Source organism: Stegostoma tigrinum, chromosome 13, assembly GCF_030684315.1.
Source record: "Stegostoma tigrinum isolate sSteTig4 chromosome 13, sSteTig4.hap1, whole genome shotgun sequence".
Classification (NCBI taxonomy): domain Eukaryota; kingdom Metazoa; phylum Chordata; class Chondrichthyes; order Orectolobiformes; family Stegostomatidae; genus Stegostoma; species Stegostoma tigrinum.
The window spans coordinates 32,541,074-32,566,189 of record NC_081366.1 but is presented as its reverse complement, the minus strand read 5'-3'; the positions used below and the strand labels follow the sequence as shown (position 1 = coordinate 32,566,189).

The following is a 25,116-nucleotide window of genomic DNA, read 5'->3' as shown; positions in this document are numbered from 1 at the left end:
ATTATTTCTTTCATACTGTTTGTGAAACCTTAAATTCTGTAATTTTTTTAAACATATTGGTAACTGCAAACAATCTTGCAACCAATTAGGACCAGTAACCCTTTGAATAGCTCTCTCAAAACTCAATATATGATTGTTAGGCCTATTAAGGCTTTTGCGGCATAATGATAATGAGGCCCAGGCTGAAGTTCCACCTGCTCCAGAGGTGTGTCATAATAAATCTGAATAGGCGAATTAGAAAATGCCTTTAAATTAGTAAGACCTTAGTTAATGATAATTATAACTGAAGTCAACCCAAAATCATATTGAATGCCACCAATGTACTCTTGAATAAATAAATACACTAGAAAGTGGAACAACAAATTTTCTTTAATGATATTGAGTACTCTAAATTTCTAATGTGTGTTTGGTTACCTGTAGCAAACAATTGCACAATAAAAACAAACATTCAACTTTAAATATCTGAACTTTATATCACTGTAAGAAAATACATAAAATATGTTTTGTAAAACTTGATAACCAAAAGTATAAACATTACAACTTTCAGGAAAATGCTTTATTGTTAATCTAGACATCCAAATGCATCTAGATCCCCAACTGAACAATTTGGTATTGAATACATTTTGTTTTTTTGAAAGATGGATCAGAATGTAAAGTCACTTAAACTATTTTTGTTTTCTATAATTTCCAAAAATGTCTTCAGGAATGGGATTTTCAAATCAAAGTTTGGCCTTCCTGCATGGTAACAATCAGAAACAAGGGTTCATCCATATTACATGGAGAGTCTAACTGTGAGAAAAACATCCCGCTTTTAGTGCATAATAAATCATTTAGGAAATTAATTTTATGTATATTGTAAAACTGCTGATTCATTCTTCACAATCAGCAGCATTACAACATCTTCAATTTCGCTCTTGTAGCACATAAAATTCTTTGTGCCTCAACATCAAGAAACAATGATTTTATGTACAATTCTTTAAAAGATTACTGTTGTGCTTCTGAAACACAGAGAATAAAAGTTGAATTGACAAAAAAAATCAAAGTCACTTGTGGAATCTACATCATTATATAGACTTCACTGCAACACTGTAACTGGGTAAACAGTTTTTGCTATTTTAATAAAAGCAGGTCATGATCTTACATCAGAACTAATATTTTAATGTTCTGCACAGCAGTCTGGCTCCAACTTTCCAAATTCCAGCAAATCCACAAATGTGAACAGTACCAAATTTAAACTATTATTGTCCAGAGATACAACAAGTTGAAAAGTCACTGATGCCATGAATCAGGCATTAATTTAAACTGGGCCAGCATCAATACTACATGTCCTAGACACACTGAATTTTAAATAGGTTACTAATATCTGTTTTGTAACGGAGGGCAGCGGGTATGGAGGGGAGTAATTAAACTATCAGATTTACTTTGGAGTAAAATTTGAGATAGATTCTTGCAAACAGGAAACAACAAATTTTCGAGCTCCAAACAAAAATTAAAACATCTCATTACAAATCAACTCCTAAATGTTTTGTTTTCATATCATGTTTTCAAAGTTCAGCTTAATCATCTTATTTGAATCAATTTTCTTATCAGTTGCCACAGCATTTAGTAATAGTTGTCAACTACACTGTAGTTACTTTAAATCAAAACTCCAACATATAGCAATTGCAGGCATTACAACTTTGGTGCTGCCCCACAGAAATGAATGATTTCTATTTACACCCACTAAGTTATTTATCTGTTTCTATACACTTCCAAATTGCATTCTTATGATGGAGCTGAAATTCAGATATTTACCAGGTTTATAGGCATGCAAGATAATATCAACTTAGCATGTAAATAGGATTCAACACATGTAAATAAGGTTGTTCCACTCAGGCGAACAATATTTCCAATTCTGGACATTTGCACCAAAAGTCAATATACTAAAAGTTGTCTAAAGGTAATCTTTGTAAACACTGCAGCTTATTTTGAAGTTGAAACCAGGATAGAAATCACCTCAAGGTTTAACTGACACCTTTAGCACGCAACAATAACTAAGATTCCACAACAGGACGATGCTCATCTCGAATTCTTTTTTAAAAATTGCTGTCTCTAGCTTCAAATATATAAACTCAACCAGTTATTTCAGGATACTCAGTCTGAAGAAGATATCTAGTGTACGTTTTCCAAATACAGTGGAGTTTTAGTTCTTCAGATTGGTTTCCTTTTTGTATCATCTAGTACGTTTTATTAAGTATGCTATTGCTTAAATACAAACACACAGCTTGAAATAATACTGTGGAGAATCAAAAGAATCATTATATCTCAGCCATCCCAAGTAGACTTGTGCAAAACCTATCTACTTCACTGAAAGGAGTCTTATATTTCTAAAAGCTGGCAGGTTTTGATGATGCATGGTTAAATTTTAGTTAAAGTTTGCATTATAAATGAAAGGGCTTGATTGGAGTTGGGCATCAAGAGTGAAGGGATGGAAATAACTGCATGCCTCATGGGCTAAGTGTGGAAAACCAATCAGCTAAATTCTGTTGAGGGATTGCTGGATCAGGAAATAAAAAGACCTTTGCACCTACCTGCAGGATTCAATATGCTTGTCAACCTACCTACCCTCACCACAATCCTTCAAAATGCTCTCCAATTTCTCAGCTTTTCCAAGGCCCCCAAACCCTATTCAAGTCTCTGAATATACAACCCCTCCCCAAAGGAGGACTCTCACCACTCTACCCCAAACAAGATTGCTGAATTCTCATAAGCATCACCACCTAATACTTTGCTCAGCCATTTAAACACCCTTACAAGACATATGGCTGTACTGTGGTGTCTTCCCCATGCACCAGCCTATTGTTACTGAGGCTTTTGACAAGAACATCTGAAACTGCACCCACTACCCTCCCAAACTCAGGATCCCAACATTCTGTACATGAGGCATCTAACCACCACTCTTTCCTCTCTGGATTTCAACCTCCCAGCTGGATCCCTGCTGTGATTCCTTGCAATCTAAGCACTCCCTCTGGCAGCTCAATCCAATCAAAGATCATCCAGCTTCATGTGAAACGTCTATACATTTAAAAAGGAGATTTACTGGATACCTGTTAGAAATGAATAATAGTTCATTTAGTTATCAGTGTGTTGATAACTCTTGCGCAGAAGTTAAATTTTAAGCTACATTTGACTACTACACAATATTCAATTTGATTCTATGATGAATGAAAAAGTGCATTCTTCAGTAACAATCTTTACTCAGTCTGTCTAGTTCACAAGATGCAATTAGGTAATTAGGCAAATAGGTACAAAGAAGCCAATATTTCATGCCTTAAAAATGCCAAGATACAACCTGTATGCAATTATATTTACAGTAACAATTAATGTAGTTAATATTTGATTCCGGACAAGTTGGATGTAAAACTGCATTCAAATAAATATTAGATTTTGTAAATGTTTACTTGCGTTAATTTTAACTCTGCATTATGGTTTACCATCTATTAATCTGCATTCATGCTACCCCCTCAATCTTGCTGTGCTTCTCATTCTCATAGTTTAATTAATCTGCAAAACATCTACCAGGTGGGCATCATATCTGGGAACCATACTCTTCCCAGGTACTTAGAAACTTCCCAGTGGATTTGCTCCAAGTTATATTTCTGATCTGGAATTAGTACTTCCTCCATAATGGACAGCTGAGTCAGCCGCCCTCCACACATTTTCACAAACTCCACAAATGCGCTGCATGAAACTTCACATTCACCCAGACCCATCGCAGTTAGATTTTTGCAACGTTCTGCAATGCAAATCAATTCATCATCCAGAGGCTGAAGACCATTTGCACACACTACCAGTTCGATCAGTCTTGGGCAGTTCATTCCAATGCGACCCAACAGTTCTTTACTGACTGCACGACCAAAATAGATGTGTGTGACTGGAGTTTCATCACGGAAAAATGGGTCAAATTCTTCTTCATACAGAAAGAAGTACATGACAATGTTGACTTTTGGAGAATGGTTCACAAGAGCATCCCAGCTACTCCTTTTGATACTGTGGAACTGTGTCTGTCCAGGGTTCTCACTAACCACATCAATGCGAAGATGTTCCAGATGAACATGCTTCTCGCTGGATAAAGCCAACAACAATTCATCACTCAGAAGGTAATAGTTCAGTGCCAACTCTCTGAGGCCATAACACTGATCTGCTACACAAAGAATACCTGCATAGGGAATAAAACGTAATATCTATTTAACATATGACTAACAAAGACAGACAATTCAATGGAAAAAAATAAATAGTCACTAGTAATTTGAACTAAATGGCAAGGTAGGATGGGATAACGGTGCCTTTTCTATTTTTCAGACAGAATTAAGATGAAATTCTCCTGCCTCTGCTAGACGGTTTTAAGTAAAATGAACTTTGATAGTTTTAATTCTGTTCTTGATGGGAATAGCCCACATGAAAACAAAACAGCAATTGCCAAAATATAAATAAAAGGTCAGCAATAAAATTACCAGAAGTACAAAAGGATTATTTTTCCAGTCCCCATTGTTCACAACTGTACAAAAAGCAACAACTGCAGGTATTTAGTCGAAGATACCAAGAACTACAAATGCTGAAGTCAGAGTCAACACAGTGTGGAGCTGCAGGAACGCAGCAGGTCAGGCAGCATCAGAGGACCAAGAAAGTCAATGTTTTGGATCAGGACCCTTCAGTTCTCAGGAAGGGTCCTGACCCAAAACATTGACTTCTTTACTCCTCTGATGCTGCCTGACCTGCTGTGTTCCTCCAGGTCCACACTGCCGGTATTTAGTATTATGTATAAATTCTACCCCAAACAAAATCTTTTAAAATGTATCCCGAACATTCTGAAAAACGTGATCGTGTAAATGTAGACAGTCTTAACTGCATCGGCAAAATACACAAACTTAGCAACTTTCTCGAACAAATTCAGGAACAAACAACTCCCTTCATTTTTCAAAAGTAAAATTTCATTGCTAATTCAAAGGTTCACCAGCACATCCAATACAGTTCAAGAAGCATTAAAAAAAACACAAACAGACAGCAAAGATAGAAATTATTCCTTCCCCGATCCCAACTCCCACTAACATTCCCAAATCTAAACTGCCAAAGGGCCCTCATGAGATTTTCTCTACTGCTCAATTTTCTACGGCTCCTTTTCCATTCTCACTAACTTTTTTTACTACGTGGCTGCATCACTGAATAACAATGGCTTCTGCATTTATGCTGACACAGGAGGTACTTTGATTTGCATTCAAACAGGATTAGAAGAATACATCAATAATTATTTACCAACCATTAAATGTAAAACCACAACACACGAGGAATTAATTTCTTTGCTAATAACTCATACCTTCCACACACAAAAAGCAATCACCTAAACATGTTCTACAGACAGGTGAACTCACAGCTAATGTTTCTATCACTGAAATTTTGTGCCACGGGAGGCCATTCAGCTCACCTCGTCTTCAACAGATCTTCAAATGAGTATCATTACCTACTGTCAATATCTTGCTTTTACTCCATGCCTTTACATTATTTCTCTCCAAATAATTAGCCAATGCACTCTTGAATGCTTCAATTAAACCTCCCTCCACAACAGTTTCAGGCAATGCGTTCTGTACCTAATACTCACTTTTGCAAATCACTTCAAATCTGTACCCTCTGTTCGTTGATAATAAAGTGTGGAGCTGGAGGAACACAGCAGGCCAAGCAGCATCTTAGGAGCAGGAAAGCTGATGTTTCAGGCCTAGACCCTTCATCAGAAAAGGGGGATAGGGAGAGGGTCCTGAAATAAATAGGAAGGGAGAGGTGGATCGAAGATGGATAGAGGAGAAGATGGGTGGAGAGGAGATAGGCAAGTTCAAGGGGCAGGGATAAAGCCTGTAGAGGTGAGTATAGGTGGGGAGGTAGGGAGAGTATAGGTCACTCTGGGGAGGACGGACCGGTCAAGGGGGTGGGATGAGGTTAGTAGGCAAGAAATGGAGGTGCGACTTAAGGTGAGAAGAGGGGATAGGCGAGAGGAAGAACAGGTTAGGAGGCAGGGACGAGCTGGGCTGGTTTTGGGATACAGTAAGGGGAGGGGGGATTTTGAAGCTTGTGAAATCCACATTGATACCATTGGATGCAGGGTTCCCAAGCGGAATATGAGTTGCTGTTCCTGCAACCTTCAGGTGGCATCGATGTGGCACTGCAGGAGGCCCAGGATGGACATGTCGTCTAAGGAATGTGAGGGGGAGTTGAAATGGTTCGAGACTGGGAGGTGCAGTTGTTTATTGTGAACTGAGTGTAGGCGTTCTGCAGAGCGGTCCCCAAGCCACCGCTTGGTTTCTACATCGGGGAAACTACAACGGGTACAGCAGATACAATATACCACATTGGCAGATGTGCAGGTGAACATCTGCTTGATGTGGAAAGTCTACTTGGGGCCTAGAATGTGGGTGAGGGAGGAGGTGTGGGGGCAAGTGTAGCACTTCCTGCGGGTGCAGGGGCAAGTGCTGGGTGTGGTGGGGTTGGAGGGGAGTGTGGAGCAGACAAGGGAATCCCAGAGAGAGTGGTCTCTCCAGAAAGCAGGCAAGGGTGGGATAGAAAAACATCTTTGGTGGTGGGGTCAGATTGTAGATGGCGGAAGTGCCGGTGGATGATGCGTTGTATCCAGAGGTTGGTGGGGTGGTACGTGAGGATGAGAGGGATTCTCTTTTGGCGGTTATTGCAGGGATGGGGTGTGAGGGATGAGTTGCGGGGAATGCGGGAGACACGGTCGAGGGTGTTCTCGACCACAGCGGGGGAGAATTTGCGGTTCTTGAAGAACGAGGACATCTGAGATGCTCAACCACTGCGGGGGTAAGTTGCGGTCCTTGACTCCTTGATTCCTTTAAAAGTGGAAACATTTTCTCCCTACCTCCTCGATCCAGCTTGCTTATGATTTTGAAAATTTCTCAGAAGTCTTAGAATCCTAGAATCCTTAGTATGGGAGCTGGCCATTTGGCCCATTGAGTCCACACAGACCCTTTGAAGAACGTCCGACTAGGCCCATCGCTCTACCCAATTGCCATAACCCTGCTTTTCTCATGGCTAATCCACCCAGCCCTGAACACTGGGCAATTCAGCATGACCACTCGACCTAACCTGTACTTCTTAGGGCTGTGGGAGGAAACCAGAGCACCTGGAGGACACCCAAGGAGAAACGGGGAGAACGTGCAAATTCCACACAGACAGTTGCCCAAGGGTGGAATCAAACCATGTTCCTGGTGTTGTGAGGCAGTCGTGCTAACTACTGAGCCACTATACCACTGGATTTCCTCTTAGTGTTTTTCTTTCCAAGAAGAGTGGTCTCAGCTTTTTCCAATCGATCTTCATAACTGAAATTTCTCATTCATGCACACAAAGCTGAAAGATTTTAACCAGCCTGTTCCTGCCTTACTGTATCTCAAACTTAAATCAAAAACTCAGCTCTAACAATTTGCAGCATTTATTACAAATAGCATCCATTGCATTGCCACCCACCTCCCCTCACATGGTAACTCTTGAACAGCTAGAGCCTTAAGCTAGTAATTCCACATAAATTTGCACATAATTCATTACCTCAGTGATTTGAAGTCTGCCTGACCTCTAGTTTTCAGAGTGGACCTTTGGTGGCAGGTTTAGATTTTTTCTGTCGCCTTTGTGTTGTTTTGCACACACCCATGCACAACACTCCCCACCCCACCTCTTGCCTCAGAGGCAACCCAGCACCTCAGACTTTTGCTTCCCTAGACAAACAGCTCAGGTTTCTCTTTCCCTGGTCTCAGATTCACCATTTACTTTTTCTTTGCTTTTTTTTCATGCTTAGTAGTGAGTGACAGTGTGACTGAAGAGAAAAACTGCTTATGATTGAAGAAGCCGACTGAACAGTCTGATTGCTCCAGGTAAAAGTGTCACTCTTCTAGAATAGGTGACCTATTCCCCAGACACTCTTAGAAGAGAATTTGCCACTGCCTCTATATATTTTGAGCACTGATCTGGAGGGTGGGGGGGAGACAGGGGGAGAAATCTGATTTGGTGAAGAGTAGGTCAGGTTGCATCATGCATTTGTAGTTTATTGTCTGTTATTGGCAAGGTTCACAATGACATAAGAACCTGGCACTGTGAAATGCTCATTCTGCAACATGTGGGAAATTAGGGACATTTCCAGTGGCCAAGGTGACCACGTATGGCACTGTGAAAAGCTCATTCTGCAAGATGTGAGAAATTAGGGACATTTCCAGTGTCCAAGGTGACCATGTATGCAGAAACTGTGTTCAGCTACAGCTCCTGACTGACCAAATGGACAGGCTGGAGCTGTGGAAGAACTCACTATGGAGCATCCGTGTTGCTGAGGATGTTGTGGATAGCATGTTTCGTGAGCTGGTCACACCAGAAGTATGTGGCACCAGGGTGGCTCTGCTGCAGAGCAGAAAAAAAAAACTGGACAGCTTTAGTGATTGGGGACTTGATTGTAAGGGGAAGTAACAGGCAGTCCTGTGGATGCAAACAAGGCTACTGAATTGCATATTGCCTCCCTGGTGTCAGGTCAGATATGTCTCAAAGCAGCTGCTGGTCATTTCGAAGAGACAGGGTGAACAGTCAGCAGTTGTGGTACATGACAGTACTAATGCCATATATAAAAGTGAAAAAACAAAAAGGGTCCTACAACAGGATTTCAGATCCTTTAGGTAGTAGTTTAAAACGGAGAACTACTGAGGTTGTAACCTCCGGGTTATCCCCAGTGCCACGTACTATTCAGTATCGGAATAGCAAGATAGGTCAGTTGAACATGTTGCTAAAGCGATGTTTAGGAGAGAGGGCTTTAGATTTTTCAATCACTGGGACAGTTTAGGGAATCCTGTACAAGTTGGACTGGTAGCTTCTGAACTATAATGCCCTTGCTGGAAGGTTTGCTTGTGCTCATGGGAATGTTTTAAACTAACCTGTCAGAGGGATGGGGCAGACAATAGATGGTGAATTGGGAGCAATGTTCAGTGAGATATAGAAGGAATACTATGACAAGGATAGTCTAGCAGGGGAAGAAGACATGGGCATAATAAGGCACGTGGGAGGACCCAAAAGCTAAACTGTATCTGTTCTAATGCTGGTTGACTGGTAAGGCAGGTGTACTTAGAAATAAAAGAAAGGTGATCACTTTGCTGGGATTACAATACAGGCCACCCAAACAGTCAAAAAGGGAGAGAGAAGAGCAGATAAATAGGCAAATTACAGAGACATGAGACAGGAATAGGGTCACAGTTGTAGCGGGTTTCAACTTCACTAACATTAACTGGGGTGACCATGGCGTGAAAGCATTAGACTGGGTGGAATTTTTAAAATGCTTCCAGGAGAGCTTTCTGTGCCAATATAGGAATTGTCCTACTAGAGATGGGCAGTGCTAGACATAATCCTAGGGAATTAAACCAGTTAAGTGGGTGAAGCGTCAATGGGCTAACATTTTTGGGATAGTGAATATAACTTTGAAACTTGAAAAGTTATTATGGGATGGCATAAGCTTAGTCTGTACGTTAAGAGTCTTAATTGGGGAAGGGACAATTTCAATATCGTTAGACAGAATCTGGCAAACACGGCAGGAGCAGCTAAGTCTAAATTTGGAAATTAGGCGTCTTTTACAAATACTATAGAGAGATTTCAGGGCCAGTGCGTTCCTCTAGCAGGAAGGGCAAAGGTAGCAAGTCCAGGGAAATTGAGTCAATTAAGAAAACAAAAGGAAGCATTTGTTAAGTTCAGAGGAGGCTCTTCAGGAGTACAGAGATTGTGGAATGCGAACCCCTACTCCCAATTCTTCCGCCTCCGCCGCATCTGCTCCCAAGACGGGGTGTTCCATTCCCGAACATCCCCGATGTTCTCTTATTTCAAGGAGTCCAACCTCAGTGGTCAAAAATGCTATCGTCTGCACCTCTTGCATTTCCCGCATCCCTGCCCTCACATTCCCTCCGCACAACAAAAACAAAGAGAGAATTCCCCTTGTCCTCACGTATCACCCCACTAAACTCCGGATTCAACATATCATTCTCCGCCACTTCTGCTACCTGCAAGTTGACCCCATAACCAAAGGATATATTTCCCTCCCCAGCCCAATCTGCGACCCCCTCGTCTGCTCCACACTTCCTACTAGCCGCACCACTTTTCCCTGCAACCGCAGAAAGTGACCACACATGCAGAAACTGCGTTCAACTACAGCTCCTGACTCCATCGCTTGCTCCTAAACCTCCCATCTCACAGCCATCCAAGGATCCAAAAAAACCTTTCACATCAGACAGATGTTCAACTGCACATCAGCTAATGTGGTCTATCGCATCTACTTCTCCCGATGTGGCCTCATTGACATCAGTGAAACCAAACCGAGGTTCGGAGACCATTTCATAGTGCTTCTGTGCTCTGCTGATGACAAACAATAATATCTTCCAGTCACCAACCATTTTAACAACCCTTCCCACTCCCGCTCCCTGGGCGACATATCCACTTGGGGCCTCCTAGAGAGTCACGAAGACCCACCCGAAAACTGGAAGAGCAGCACCTCTTATTCCGCCTTAGGAACCTAAAACCCAATGGTATCAACATGGACTTTACTAGTTTCAAAAGCTCCCCACCCCTGAACTCATCCAATGACCTCCTTCTCGTCCCCACCTCCTTGACCTGTCCGTCTTTTCTCCCACCTATCCGCCTCTCCCACCTCCCTGATCAATCCCCACCCCTGCCTACCTGCACTCACCTATCACCATCACACCTACCTTCCCAAGCCCCACCCCTCCTCTACCTATTTCAGAGCTCTCTTCCCTCTCCCCCATTTCTGAAGAAGGGTCCAGACCTGAAACATCAGCTTTCCTGCTCCTCTGACGCTGCTTGGACTGCTGTGTTCATCCAACTGTGTTATCTCTGACTCTATCAGCGGCAGCTCTTACTATCTCCTAGAGATTGTAGAGGATTGCTTAGAAAATTACATTCGGAGGGCAAAGAGGGAACATAAAATACCTTTGGCAGATAGAATAAAGGAGAACCCCAAGGCATTTTATGAGTATATTAACAACAAGAGGATTACTACTGAGAATGGGGCCAATAGAGACGAAAGGGAGATTCTGAGTGTGGAGTCAAAGGACGTGGGTGAGATCTTGAATGAATATTCCTCATCTGTATTCACAAGGGTCAAGAAATGTTGTAGCTGGAGGTTTCAGCTGAGGTGGTGAGGTTCTAAAGCATGTTAAAATTAACAATAGGAGGCAGTACTAGGTGTTTTAACAGGCATTTCATAAATCCTCAAGGTCTGATGCGTAGTATTCCAGGGTGCTATGGGAGGCAAAGGAAGAGATTGCTGGGGCTCTGGTGAAAATATTCAATGCTTTGCTGGCCACGGGTGAATTGCCAGATAGCTAATGTGGTTCTTTTATTCAAGAAGGGCAGTAGGATCAGACCAGGTAATTAGAGACCAGTTAGTCTGACTTCAGTGGTAAAGAAATCATTGGGAAACATTTTGCCGGATAGGATTGATCAATAATTGGAAGGCAGGGATTGGTCAAGGATAGTCAGCACAGATTTGTTGGAGGAGATCTGTCTGACTAACTGAGTTTTTCAAAAAGGTGAGTGAATATAGTAATGAGGGTAGTGCAGTTAATGTGCTTTACATGAACTTCAGCAATACCTTTGACAAGAACAGCTGTGGAAGGCTCATCCAAAAAGGTGACAGCCCATGGAATTCAAGACAAATTAGCAAAGTGGATCCAAGATAATAAAATGTGAGGCTGGATGAACACAGCAGGCCAAGCAGCATCTCAGGAGCACAAAAGCTGACGTTTCGGGCCTAGACCCTTCATCAGAGAGGATAAAGTGGAAACAAAAGGCGATCATAAAATGTATTTTTTGTGATCAGAAGCCTGCGGCCAGCAGTATACTACAACATGAGCGCTAGGATCGTTGCTGTTTGTTTATGAACATTAATGATTTGGATGTGAACATACAAGATATAATTTGTGAATTTGCAGATGAAATGAAAATTGGTGGTGATGTTGATAATGAGGAGGATGGTCTCAGGATTTAGTCTGATATTGATCAGCTGGTAAATTAGGCAGAGCAATGGCTGGAGAGATTTAATCCCATTAAGTGTGAGATGATGCATTTTGGAAGGTCTAACAAGGGAAGGGCATACACAATGAATGGTAGGTCCCTTGGGAGTACTGAGGAACAACAGGGCCTTGTTTTAAAAGTCCACAGATTGCTGAAGGCATCAGCACAGGTAGAAAGGATGGTGAAGACGGCATATGTGATGCTTGCTTTCTTTAGCTCGTGGATAGAATATAGGAAAAAGGAAGTCTTATTGCAACTTTAATTAGCACTGACTGAGGAATGCAAAATTGAGTGTCATGGATCAGGCAGATTGTGAGAATCTTCTCCCCATGGCAGATGTTTCTAAGACGGGAAGTTCAAGGTGAGGAGTAAATTGTTTAGAGGAGATCTGAGGAAAAACTTTTTCATCAACAGGGTGGCAGAAATATGGAATATGCTGCCTGTCAGAGCAGTGGAGGGAGGTACTCTAACAACATTTAAGAAGCATCTGGAGAAGCACTTAAAACACAAGGTCTTAGCTAGGTATCAGCCAAGTGAAGATAAATTGGATTAGTACTGTTTGGTATTTGTTCGGCTGCTTCTTCACTCCATTGTTCTATGACTATGACTCTTTAGGCTCATTTTTGTTGGATTACAAAGGTGCACTGATAATCAAAATCTCCCTTTTCTTAAAATAACTGGACAAAATTCATTAAGGCAATCTAAAAATCAAAATGACTAGATAAAAACAAATTGTATTTTAGTTCATTCACAAGATTCCAAGGCTGTCTTATTAAAACCACACTTTTGCAGACTGTTTGAGTAACTCAAACAGCTGTAGAGTGCTATCAATAATTTAAGACATGAGATATTCTTGTTAAACGTAGGGTTGCAGAATCATTTGTGTAAACTGCATGATGTAACATTTTTGGAGTGATTTATTATGTTTAGAGTATGAGCCTTTCCAAATATTGTGAAAATTAAGTGACCTGATGTAGTAAGGTTCCACTAAACTGGAGTTGACAGAAAATCCATAGGATCATTTTGTATTGACTTCCAATATCAATAGTCTGTAGTAGACATGAATTAGTCTCATAATTTCAGTGCTCTTACTGGGCGTTATTGTTAAATTGTATCTTAAATTATCAGCAATCTTGGATTTACCTGCAGGTGAGACATGAGGACAACTGCTCATTTTCAACAACTTCAGAGTGTCACTGTTATTTGCCACCAAAACCTTAAGAGATGGGTCATCCACTGGTGTGTCATCAATTTTGATCGATGACAGTGATTTTGAGTTCACAAACACCACAGTCAGGGCTGACACAAAACGAGACTGTAAACACAACGCAAAAGCTGTTTAATTGCAGTTGTTAAAACAAAAAAAATTTGTTCCTCCACAACAGCGCAGCAAGATCTGAAAACAAAATTAAAAAGCTACCTTTGACAAGTTCATGAAACTAGGTCTTGCTGTAGAGATCAGCCCCAAGGTCTTTATGGAACAGTTGACCAATTGTGAAAGAATATCACAAGCTGCTTCTGCAGACTCAGTACTACTGTCAACCTGTAAAAATAAGAAAGCAGATTTAAAAGACAAAAACTGAGCTGAACATTGCAATGAACTCAATAATTTGAAGGAAAACTAAATATACGTTGCAGAAAATCATTAAAAGAGTGACAAGAACATTAAAAGAAAAGTTCTGAGCAAGGACCCAAAATGTTAATTCTGATTTATCTTCACAGATGCTGCCAGGCCTGTTGAGCTTTTCCAGTAACTGGTATGTTTTAACAAAAACAGAAATCTAGACAGTATTCAGATTTTGTTAATATTGGTTATTAGATTAACTGGATGGACTGTCTGACCCTTGTAGTGTTCTTGATCTTACATAAATAACCATAATTAAAATATTGAAGCATAATGATTGAGGTTAGTTTCACACTTTACATATAATTTGTCTGAAGAAACTGCATATTGCCTTACAGTCTCTTCAGACAATTGTTTTTATGTAGCTCAGTGTTACCTTTCACATAGGTGTACTGACTGTGCAGTAGCTAATCTGAATTGTTCCCCAACACTGATTTTCCCAACACTGACAACTGTAACAACTTTCATTATATAGCACCAAACTGTAGCAAGTGCGTCCCACGGCACTTCATATTAGCAAAGAATTTTAATAATTAATCACAAGAATTACTAGCACAGATTACAAAAAGCTTGATTAAAGAGATAGATTTTAAAGAAGCATCATAATGGACAATGGTGATGAGATTCAGCGAAGCCATTTTAGTAACTCTGGCCTACGCACTGAAAGATACAGCTGTCAATGATGAAATTATTTTGTTTTTCTTCATTTATGGGATATGGGAAATCAACGGATGGCCAAGTATTTATTGCCCATCCCTAATTAGCCTTAATCAAGTCAGAGTAAGCTAGTTTCTTGAACCACAGCAGTATTTGGCAAATGTACACCCACAGTGCTGCTGGAGACCAAGTTCCAGGAATTTGACCTAGCCAGACTGAATGAGCAGTGACATTTTTTCAAGGCAGAACGGTAGGTGGTCACGCATTTGGAGGATGTTGTCTAAGGAATGGTGAATTACTGCAGTCTATCTTGTAAATGGCTTACACTGTTGCTACTGAGCATCAGTAGTGGAGGCAGTTAATGTCTGTCAATGTGGTCAATTAAGTGGACTGCTTTTGTCCTTCTCTGAGCGCAGCATTGTGTGCATTTCTGATACCACACTGAAGGAAGGATGTGGAGGCTTTACAAAAGTGCTGAGGAGGTTTACAAGGCTGTTGCACGGATTGGAGTATATTGGATATAGAAGGACAGTTTGGACAAACTTCAATTATTTTCAAGTTGTTAGGGTTGGTAAGAAGGCATATGGAGTGTTGGCTTTTATTGGCAGGGGAACTGAATTTTAAGACAGCAAGGTTATGCTGCAGCTGTATAAAACCCTGGTTAGACCACTCGTGGAATACTGTGTTCAGTTCTGGTCACGTCATTACAGGAAGGAAGTGGAAGCTTTAGAGAGGGTGCAGAGGAGATTTACCAGGATGCTGCCTGGACTGAAGGGCAGGTCTTATAATGGAAGGCTGAGGGAGCTCGGGCTTTTCTCATTGGAGTGAAGAAGGATGAGAGGTGACTTGATAGAGATGTACAAGATGATGAGAGGCATAGATAGAGTGGATAGCTGGAGACTTTTTTCCCAGGGCGGAAATGATTATTATGAGGGGGCATAATCTTAAGGTAATTGGAGGAAGATACAGGGGAGATATCAGAGGTAGGTCCTTTATACAGAGTGGCGGATGCGTGGAATGCACTGCCAGCAGTGGTGGTACAATCAGATACATTTGAGACATTCAAGTGACTCTTGGATAGGCACATGGATGATAGTAAAATGTAGGGCAAGAAGGATAGTTTGATCTTCGAGTCAGATAAAAGATCCGCACAACACAGTGGGCCAAAGGGCCTGTACTGTGCTGTACCGTTCTATGTTCTATTTTCACCACAGCACTGGAGGATTACGAGTGGCCTGACAGCAGTATATAAAATCAATAGGCATGGATAATGTGAATGGACTTTTTTTTCCCCCAGGGTAGAAATGTCAATTACTAGTGGGGATAAAGTGAGAAAGGGAGGGCTTATACACAGATAGTGGGTGCCTGGAATCTTTAACCAGCTTCTAAGTCATGTTGCCAAGGAGCCATCAATCCCAAACATTTCTAATGTGTTGACATGTCCTCCCTTTTCCTCAACCAAGAATTCCTCCATATGTAGTTGACAGGACCCACAGCCTCCATTTCTTGCACTTACAATCACAGTGCAGAAGGAAGAGGTCATCCAATCCTTTGTGTCTGTACCGAATCCCTAAGGAGTTACCCAGCCACTGCCATGCTTTGCAGATCTTCCTTTCAAATATATATCCAGCTATCGTCTGAAACCACCTATGGAATCCACTTCCATCACTCTCCTTGGCAACACTTTCCAAATCCTAAAATCTCTGAATAAATAAATTTATTTTCATCTCACTCTAGCTTTTTTGCTGACAATCTTGAAGTTGTGGTCCCTAATTACTGATACATTAACTAGTGCAAATAGAATATTGTTCTTTACCCTGTCAAAACTGTTCATAACTAACACCTCAATAAGGTCACCCCTTACTCTTCTCTGTTCCGAGGAGAACAAGCCCAATTTCTCTAACTTCCGGGTATCCAAAATCCTTCAGTCCTAGTATCATTCTACTCAATCTCATTTGGACTTTCTCCAGGGCTTTAACATCCTTTCTTAAATAAGGTGCCCAGAATGGACCACAATACTCCAAATGCGGTCTGACCAACGATTTGTAGAGGTGTAGCATCACTTCCTTGCTTTGTACCCCATGCCTCTACTTACAAACCAAAGTATCCAACAAGTCTTCTTAACAACTGTTTTTTCAATTTGCCTGGCAACACTCAGAGAATCATATATGTAACCCAGAGGTTCCTCTGCTCCTGTATTCTCCTCGAAATTGTACCATTGAGCCCGGATTGCCTATCCATGTTCCCGCTACCAAAATGCATTACCTCACGTTTCTCTATATTGAACTTCATTTTCCAGGATTCTGCCCATTTGGTCAACTTGTCAATATCCCTCTGAAATCACTCAGCATTATCGTCACAATTCACTGTTCTCCCTAGCTTACAATCATCTGGAAATTTATCCAACTCCAAATCATTCATATAAATTCGAAAAGCAAGGGTTCCAACACCGATTTCTGGGGAACACCACTTTCAACTTGTCTCCAAACTGAGAAATGCTTATTTATACCTACCCTCTGCTTTTGATTCTTTAACCAGCTAATACATGCTGCCAAGGACCCATCAATCCCAAACATTTCTAATTTGTTAACCAATCTGCCACGTGACACCAAATCACATGCTTTCTAGAAGTCTAAATATATTAAATCCACAGCACTGCACTCAGGTACTGCTTGTGTCACCTCATCAAAATAACTCAAGTAAATTTGTCAGATGTGACCTGTCTTTGGCAGAGCCATGCTGACTGTCTCATATTAATTTATCTTTCTCTCAGGTGTATATTTAGAGAATATCTTATCCTGTATTATGGCCTCCATCAATTTCCCCACTACTGATATTAAGCTGACTCATCTGTAGTTTCCTTGGTCAGAGATAATGGGAACTGCAGATGCTGGAGAATCCGAAATAACAAAGTGTGGAGCTGGATGAACACAGCAGGCCAAGCAGCATCTTAGGAGCACAAAAGCTGATGTTTCGGGCCTAGACCCTTCATCAGAGAGGTTCCTTGGTTATGCTTTGTCCCTTTCTTAAACAATGGTGTCATATTTTCAATCCTACAGTCCCCCAGGACTACACCCGTGTTCAGAAAGGCCTGGAAAATTTCTGTCAATAGCTCTGTGTTTTGCTCCCTCAACTCTCTCAGCAATTTAGGATGTTAGGACTCTTTTTGGGTTTGGAGTACTACGAGCCTTTTTAAACACCTCTACTTTATCTATCACTTACACTGTTCAGTTGCTCAATACACTTTTGTTTAAAAACAGGCCACTGTCACCATTTTCTGATTTGCTAAAGACAGATGAAAAATATTCAGTTAGAATTAGCATCTTTAACTGAATATCCTTTGCTTCAGTGAACAGCTTTCCTCGCTTTTTCCTTATTGGCCCTATTCTATCCTTCACTAATGTTTTAGTATTTTGATGTTTGAAGAACATTTTACCATCTGTCTTAGCGCATCCATTCCTCATGTTTCGTCTTAGCCTTCATTAGTTCAGCCTTAGCATCTGTCCTACATTTGAGATACTCATCCTAATTTCTGTTGCGGTTGTTATTCTGGTATGCATCTTATGCTTTCTTTTTCTTCCTTGTCTTTCAATCAATATCCTGTCCTCACTGCCCTAAACTCTGCCCTCACTCCTTCACCTTTTTCCAAAACTATGAAACTTTACTTTCCACTACACCAATTTCTATATTCAAAAGACTGTCATTTCTATCACTTCCAGCAGGATGTCATCAATAAACACACCTGCCCCTCTGTTCCATGACACCTTGGTCCATTCTTCCATCATTCTTAGCACTTCCCCACCACCCACACCCAGACCCCCTATCCACCCTCTCATGCAACTGTAGAAAGTCTGACACTTGACTTTTCATCTCCTTCCAGCTGCTTGCCATTTCAATAAACCAACTTGCCCCTAGGTTGGCATTTCCATCATAGGTTTGCTGTAATATTGCAACAAAGCTTAGTGCAAGCTGGAGTAACAACACCTCATTTACCAGTTAGGCATCTAACAGTCTTCAGGACTCAATGCTAAGTTCCACAACTTCACAGCATGACCTCTATCCGCTATCTTATTCACAACTCCACCACATTATGTCTTGTTTGCTTCCAGTGCAGTGAGCCCATCTTCTCATTTTCACTCCTGTCATTTACACCTATTTTAAACTTCGAACACTCCTTTAACAACATTAGTAGTCCCTTTGTCTTTTGTTTTAGGCACCTTCACCCATTGTTCCACTTGTTCATCAACCCGTTTATCAACAGCATAAAATCAGCATTTTCCACCCCTTTGGGTTCTGAAAAAGTGTCATATCAGATTCAGAACATTAACCAACTGATTTTCTCTCCATAGATACAACCTGAACTGTTGTGTCTCTCCTGCATTTTCTGCATGCACGGTATTTTGCTTTTAATTCATGCCACTAAATATACTTTTGCTCTGGTTTTTTAATGTTACACTCTCTTAAATAAAGGCCTTGACAACAAGGGCAACCCCCATTATCTCTCTTCTGGAATTCTATCCTTTTGTCCATGTTTGAACCAAGGTGTTAATTAGGTCAGGCTCGGAGTGGTCTTGTCAGAACCCCAAATGAGTGTGAATAGCAGATTATTGCTGAACAATTGCTGCTTGTTACTCCATACCTTCTATTATTTTACTGATGGTCAAAAGTGGACTAATGGAGTAATAATTGGCTAGGTTGGATTTATTCTGTGTTTTGGGGACAGGACAAAATTGGGAAATTTTCCCTTGTGTTGGGCTGATGCCAGTATTGTTGCTGTTATGGAACAGCTTGGTTAGTGAACAGTAACTTCCATAGCAAATGTCTTCAGTACTATTTCCAGAATTTGGGCAGCAAGATTTGCAGTATCCATTGCCTCCAGCTGTTTCTTGATATCACATGGTGTGAACTGATTGTTAAAGAGTGGAATTGTGATGCTGGGGACTTCTGGAGAAAGTGGAGATGCATCCTCCTATCGCATTTCTGGCTGAATACTGTTGCAAATGCTTCAGCCTTATCATCTTCAATGATGTGTTAGGCTTGCTCATTACTGTAGGTGTGACACTTGTACAGATTTCCCCTTCCATGAGCTGATTAATTGTCCACTAGCATTCATGACTTGATGTACAGGATTGCAGAGCTTAGATCTGCTGTCTTGGGTATTGAATTGTTTAGCCCTATCACTTACTGTTTACACCGTCTGGCATTCAAGTAATTCAGTGTTTAACTTCACCGGAGTGACATCTCATTCAAGACTGTGGACACCATCCAAGTTAAAACAGCTCTACTGCTAAGCGCCCCTTTCAGGATTTCAAGCAATTGCCAACATCACATGGCAGCAGTGTGTACCAGTAATTTGTCAAGGCTTCTTCAAAGCACCTTCTGAATCTGCAACCTCAGCTACTAAGAAGAGTGTTGTGTTCAATTCCAGTCACCACACTAAAGAATGCAAAGGTCCTTGAAAAGGTGCAGAGGAGAATTACCAGAATACTTTCAGAAACAAAGAAACTGACTGTACATGGTTTATAGGGAAAAGATAGAAGATTTTTGGCCAGGGGTTGCAGAAACTTTATTACAGCAAGTAGGAATGATCTGGAACTCACTGCCCTTACAGGTTGGTGAAAACACAGACAATCAATCAACTTCAAGAGGAATCTGGATGGGCTCTGATAGAAATAAATTTGAAAGGCTATGGAGACAGAGTAGAGGAAAAGGAATGATTAGACTGCTCTGCAGTTTGATGCAATGAACTGAGTAGATGTTTTGTTCTATTGAGACTGATTGTAAGATTGAAGAGCAACCCCACAACCTACAAGTTACCAAAGTCATGCAAAACTCTCATTGAGAGCCATATCATTATTTAGTAATTATGAAAGAATAAAAATCATGGAAACCCTACCCAACAGAGCAATGAATATAGATAGATGGCATCAGTTCAAAAAGGCAACTCACCACCACACACTCTTAACTGAAGCCTGCAATGAACTGTTTTATCTTCCAGAAAGAAATTCTTCTGCAACAACTCAATAGTGTTCACATCTGTTCCATAAGAGGGCTTTTGAATGGTATTCCCTTGCATAATGTAGGATACCAATACATCATTTTTGGTTGCAAACAGGATAATTATTGCCCATTTTGATATTTTAAATGTCTAAACTCCAAGTCTCAATTATCCTCTACTGTTAATAAAATGTTACTGTTACTGTTTACTGCAGCACGGTGGCTCAGTGGTTAGCACTGCAGCCTCACAGCACCAGGGACGTGGGTTCGATTCTAGCCTCGGGCAACTGTGTGTGTGGAGTTTGCACATTCTAAGTGTCTGCGTGGGTTTCCTCCGGATGCTCCGGTTTCCTCCCACAATCCAAAGATATGCAGGCAAGGTGGAATGGCGATGCTAAATTGCCCGTAGTGTTCGGGGGTATGTGAGTTCTAGGGGAATGAGTCTGGGTGGGATGCTTCAAGGGGCGGTGTGGACTTGCTGGGCCAAAGGGCCTGTTTCCACACTGCAGGTAATCTAATACATCTCTATCCTAATAAATCCCTTTTTCAAATGCATTACCTCTCATTTGTCTGTATCATATTTCATATAATATGTCTTTCCAAATCTATTATTCTATGTCTACCTTAGGTTACTTATAGTTTTCTTCATGGTTATCTACACTCAAGATTTTTGCTCTGTTGTTGTAGCTCAAGCAGCAAAATCTACAGTCTTTGAAGAGATATTAGTGGATAAATGTATTTACAAGTAAATTCCTGAGCGACCTCCTATGATAGGAATTCCACATGAGGGCATAATATTAAAACAGACTCCATGCAACAGTTGTGGAAATATGGTATTTTCTCCTGGTCTGCAAAGGCTCAGTTGAAAATTACTTTCATTCCTGAAGTGTGTAAACACAGTAAATGTTCATCGCTGAAAGTTTGTACATTCATTGTAGATAACTACATTTATAACTTCAGTTTCTATCTCATACTACTGACACAATTATTTAGCAAAATTAAGAAGAAAGCAACTCTTAATTAAACTCTCATTCATATTCTTATATGTTTTGTCTCAGCAAATTAGCTTATTAATATGCAATTATTTAGTTTAGTCTTTTATTCTCTTTGCCCAATAGATTTTTTTAAAAACCAGTTCCTCCTTTAAAGAAACATCTATCTGCATTTTTCTTCATTCCTACTTTAGACAGTGGATTAGGAGCTTTTACTGGCTTTCTGCAAAGTTGCCTAATTTTGAAACTTCTTGTTATAATTTTTACTAAATATTGTACAGTTAGAAATTTTATTTTACCTTAAAACTAACGTACTGCAGATGATCTGCATGCTTTTTTATTATCTGTTGGATCAGATCTGGGTGGGTTGATTTCAGATAGGATGTGGCTGGCTGGCTCAGTTCAAACTCAAATCGTCGCCACAGCTCTGGCATGTGAAAGACTTCATTCCATGTTCTACATACTGATGATGCGTAAGCCCGATCCACCAATGGTAGATACTGAAAAATGTGCAGAATCACATCGTAGTGCAGATTTCCCCAATCTACATGACGTGCACTCGAAGTCTCACTGGTTGGAGTCAAGCTGGTCTTTCGTCTCTTTTTTCCTTTATCAACATCTGGAGGAGACTGGGTCTCAACTTTTTCGTTTACTCTATTTTGCTTCATTCTGAAAAAGAAAAAAGCTAATATATTTAACTTGCTAAATGGAAAGTGCTCACATTCAAGTATGGTTAGGAAATGTTGGATACAGATGAGTAGCTTTGAGCCTAGCGCTGTATTTAAACAAAAATCAGACTTGTCTGTGGAATTATGTAGTTTCATAAGATAAAGATTGGATGTGACATCAAGTTTATCAGCGAAGCTATTGGTTAACAGGTAGCATCAAAATATTTCAAAATTTGAGAGTCTTGTCTCCTATCAGGTATTACACAAAAAAGGTTTGATTTTACATGGAAAATTGAAAAGTGGAATTAATTATTCTCAATATTGCAAGGAGCTAAAAATACTTCCAATGATGAGTCAATATTTAATAAATGCATATTTCTTGACTGACAATTTGCTTTTTCACAGACAATGTGAAGGTCAACAACGAGAAGATTAAAATGAAAGCATCTGAAGTATTTGAGTAAGTACAAATTTTCAGCAGCATTATTTGGTTCACATTGACGTTTTGGATTAATGCTGTATTTAAAAAAATGCAAAGATCAAGTTGAGCAAATTATAACTAAAGTGTGGGTTGGATGCACAAATAAAAACCAGAAACATGCATGGACAAGAAAAAAAACACCATCTGATGATGATCTTTATCTTTACATCTGCAGAGAACATTCATTCAACTACTGTAATGCCAGGAAACAATGCAAAACTAATTACTGTGCTGCTTTGAAGACAGCAATTATTCTATTCTTGAAACTAATGCATGTTTCCACAGTTCTAAAGTTCACACTTTTAACCATGCATTGAAGGAAATCGGCAGCAACATCAAACGATAAATCCTGGAATATGTTAAACATTGGTTTTTCTCTTACTCAAGATTAACACCTATTTTAGAAATGTACTTATTAGTTTAACAAGGAGTACATTCAAGATGGGAAAGTTTCTAGATGCTTAGGGACGTGTTCCATAGTAAAACCGATTTGTACAGAATTAATGTCTTATTATGCACCAAAATGTTGTACAGCCAGTGCAGCATTTTAATAAATGAAACCCTGTTGTTATAGGGAATTGGTAATTTGAGAACAAATTTCCACAAATGACAAAAAAAATCAACATATATGGTCATCAGTTCAGGAAGAAGGTCCACTGTCAACTTCTTTAAGCAAATAGAGGTTGGAAATAAATGCTACTTCCAACACACATTTCATATTCCAAAAACAAATAACTGAAACTTCAGATTGTAGTCTCTTACTTCAGGTCGATGTTTTGGCCTGTTTTGGTTATCAAAAGAATTATTTGTTTTTCTCTTAGAAGCCCATTCAAGCATGCAAGGGCACAAATTTACATCTTATACAAAGACTTCAAAGATATTACTGCCCTATGTTTTGCCATTCATCATCATTACTTCAGAGCAACTGACAGCCATTTTGGGAATCCACACATAAGGTGGAACTTTATACATTCTCAGGCAGCAGTAACCAAGCCCACTTTATCGCAGTAGCGGTCTAGAGGTGGGTAAACTCTCTTCCCCACCCCTCACGTACGACTAAAGCAAATCAAACGGTGAAAAGGAATGCCACAAGATTCCCAGACAACAGCAGTAAAATGCTGGAGTAAAATTATTACAGATGTTGGAATCAATACAGAAAATCAAAAATGCTGGAGATCACAGCGGGTCAGGCAGCATCCACGGTGAGAAAGCAAGCTGAGTTGAGATGGCACTTCAGAGATAAGCAAGATGACAATTAGGCGCATTAACAAGTTACTTGGTACCCATTATTCCCAAGCCCATTGCAATTTAAGAGATGACTTCAGAGATCAAATGGAGACCATAAGGGTCTCCAGCACCCTCAAAAAGGTTGCCTGCAGACAAGTTTGCTGAGAGTTTATACACTGATCAAGGGACCCACTGTCAGGCACAGGGATGGCAGCTGAGAGCCACCCCTTGGGCCTTGCGTCTTTCACCCACCACACACACCCCCACCCTCAACCCTGTATTTACTCACATGTGGCCTGATGTCTCTCTGCAATCCTGGCCAGTGAGTGGTGCAGTTCTGTTGACAGCCACCACTTCTATTAGTAGCAATTACTAGTTGTCAGGTTTTGGATGGTTAGGGGAAGGAAGGGAAGAGAATGCTTAACTTCTTCTACCAAGAACCTCAATTTCAGCAAAGACTCGACAAGGTCAAGTAAGTGTCTCATGGCCACTTTGTTGTATTGGACCCTCCCTCAATGGAATGGCCAGGCATTTCACATCGTTTTTCTGAACAGCAGGAAAGATAGAACCACAGGCATACACTAAATAAAACAGAAATGTAGAAGTTGGTGTTCTCCCTTTCTCAGAAAGCTACGAAGATTCCCTGGGGTTCAATACATGTCCTTTTATGCTTTGTAAAAATTCTCAATAAGTCACACTTTGTTGAATGAGGCGTAACTGGGTTCTAAGGGGCATAACAAGTTTATTATTGCTAATCACAAATGGCCCTGAAATGATCATTTTACATTCGTGAAATGTCACATTTCTCTACTTTATATAGATTTAAAGTTTTACAAACTAAAATCTCTGTACTCTTGCTTGGTTTATTCCAATCAAAATCATTTATTTTGGTATCAATAAATTTAAATTAAGTTAACATTTGTTCAGTGCTTTTAATTTTCAGGTTTACAGTATGAGAATACTTCATCTTTTTATTTAGGCCTTCAAATCAAGGACAGCATTTGTTGCTCAACTCTAAGTGTCCTTTCAACCGAGCGATTGTTCGATCAATTTATAAACAATTACGAGTCAAATGTATTGTTATGGATGTGGAGTTACACATAGGCCAGACCAAGTAAGGACAACTGAATTCCTTCTCTGAAGGAGATAACAAAGTGTGGAGCTGGATGAACACAGCAGGCCAAGCAGCATCTTAGGAGCACAAAAGCTGACGTTTCGGGCCTAGACCCTTCATCAGAAAAGGGGGATGGGGAGAGGATTCTGAAATACATAAGACAGAGAGGGGGAGGACGACTGGAGATGGATAGAGGAGAAGATAGGTGGAGAGAAGAGTATAGGTGGGGAGGCAGGGAGGAGATAGGTCAGTCCGGGGAGGGCGGGCAG

The 25,116-nt window shown here is 40.5% G+C and overlaps 1 protein-coding gene across 5 annotated transcripts in view; it reads right to left on the bottom strand.

Moving 5' to 3' along the window:
- Positions 1-393: 393 nt before the first annotated feature.
- LOC125458238 (F-box/LRR-repeat protein 3-like) overlaps positions 394-25,116 on the bottom strand; it is a 63,090-nt gene continuing 38,367 nt past the window's right edge. For all 5 annotated transcript variants that reach the window (XM_048543325.2, XM_048543321.2, XM_048543322.2 and 2 more), the window contains 4 exons: positions 21,657-22,026; positions 13,508-13,630; positions 13,231-13,402; positions 394-4,198 (listed from right to left, as the gene is read on the bottom strand). In XM_048543325.2, coding sequence (XP_048399282.1) covers positions 3,555-4,198; positions 13,231-13,402; positions 13,508-13,630; positions 21,657-22,025 — 1,308 coding nt within the window. In that variant the 5' untranslated portion in view covers position 22,026 and the 3' untranslated portion in view covers positions 394-3,554. The remainder of the gene's footprint in view (positions 4,199-13,230; positions 13,403-13,507; positions 13,631-21,656; positions 22,027-25,116) is intronic.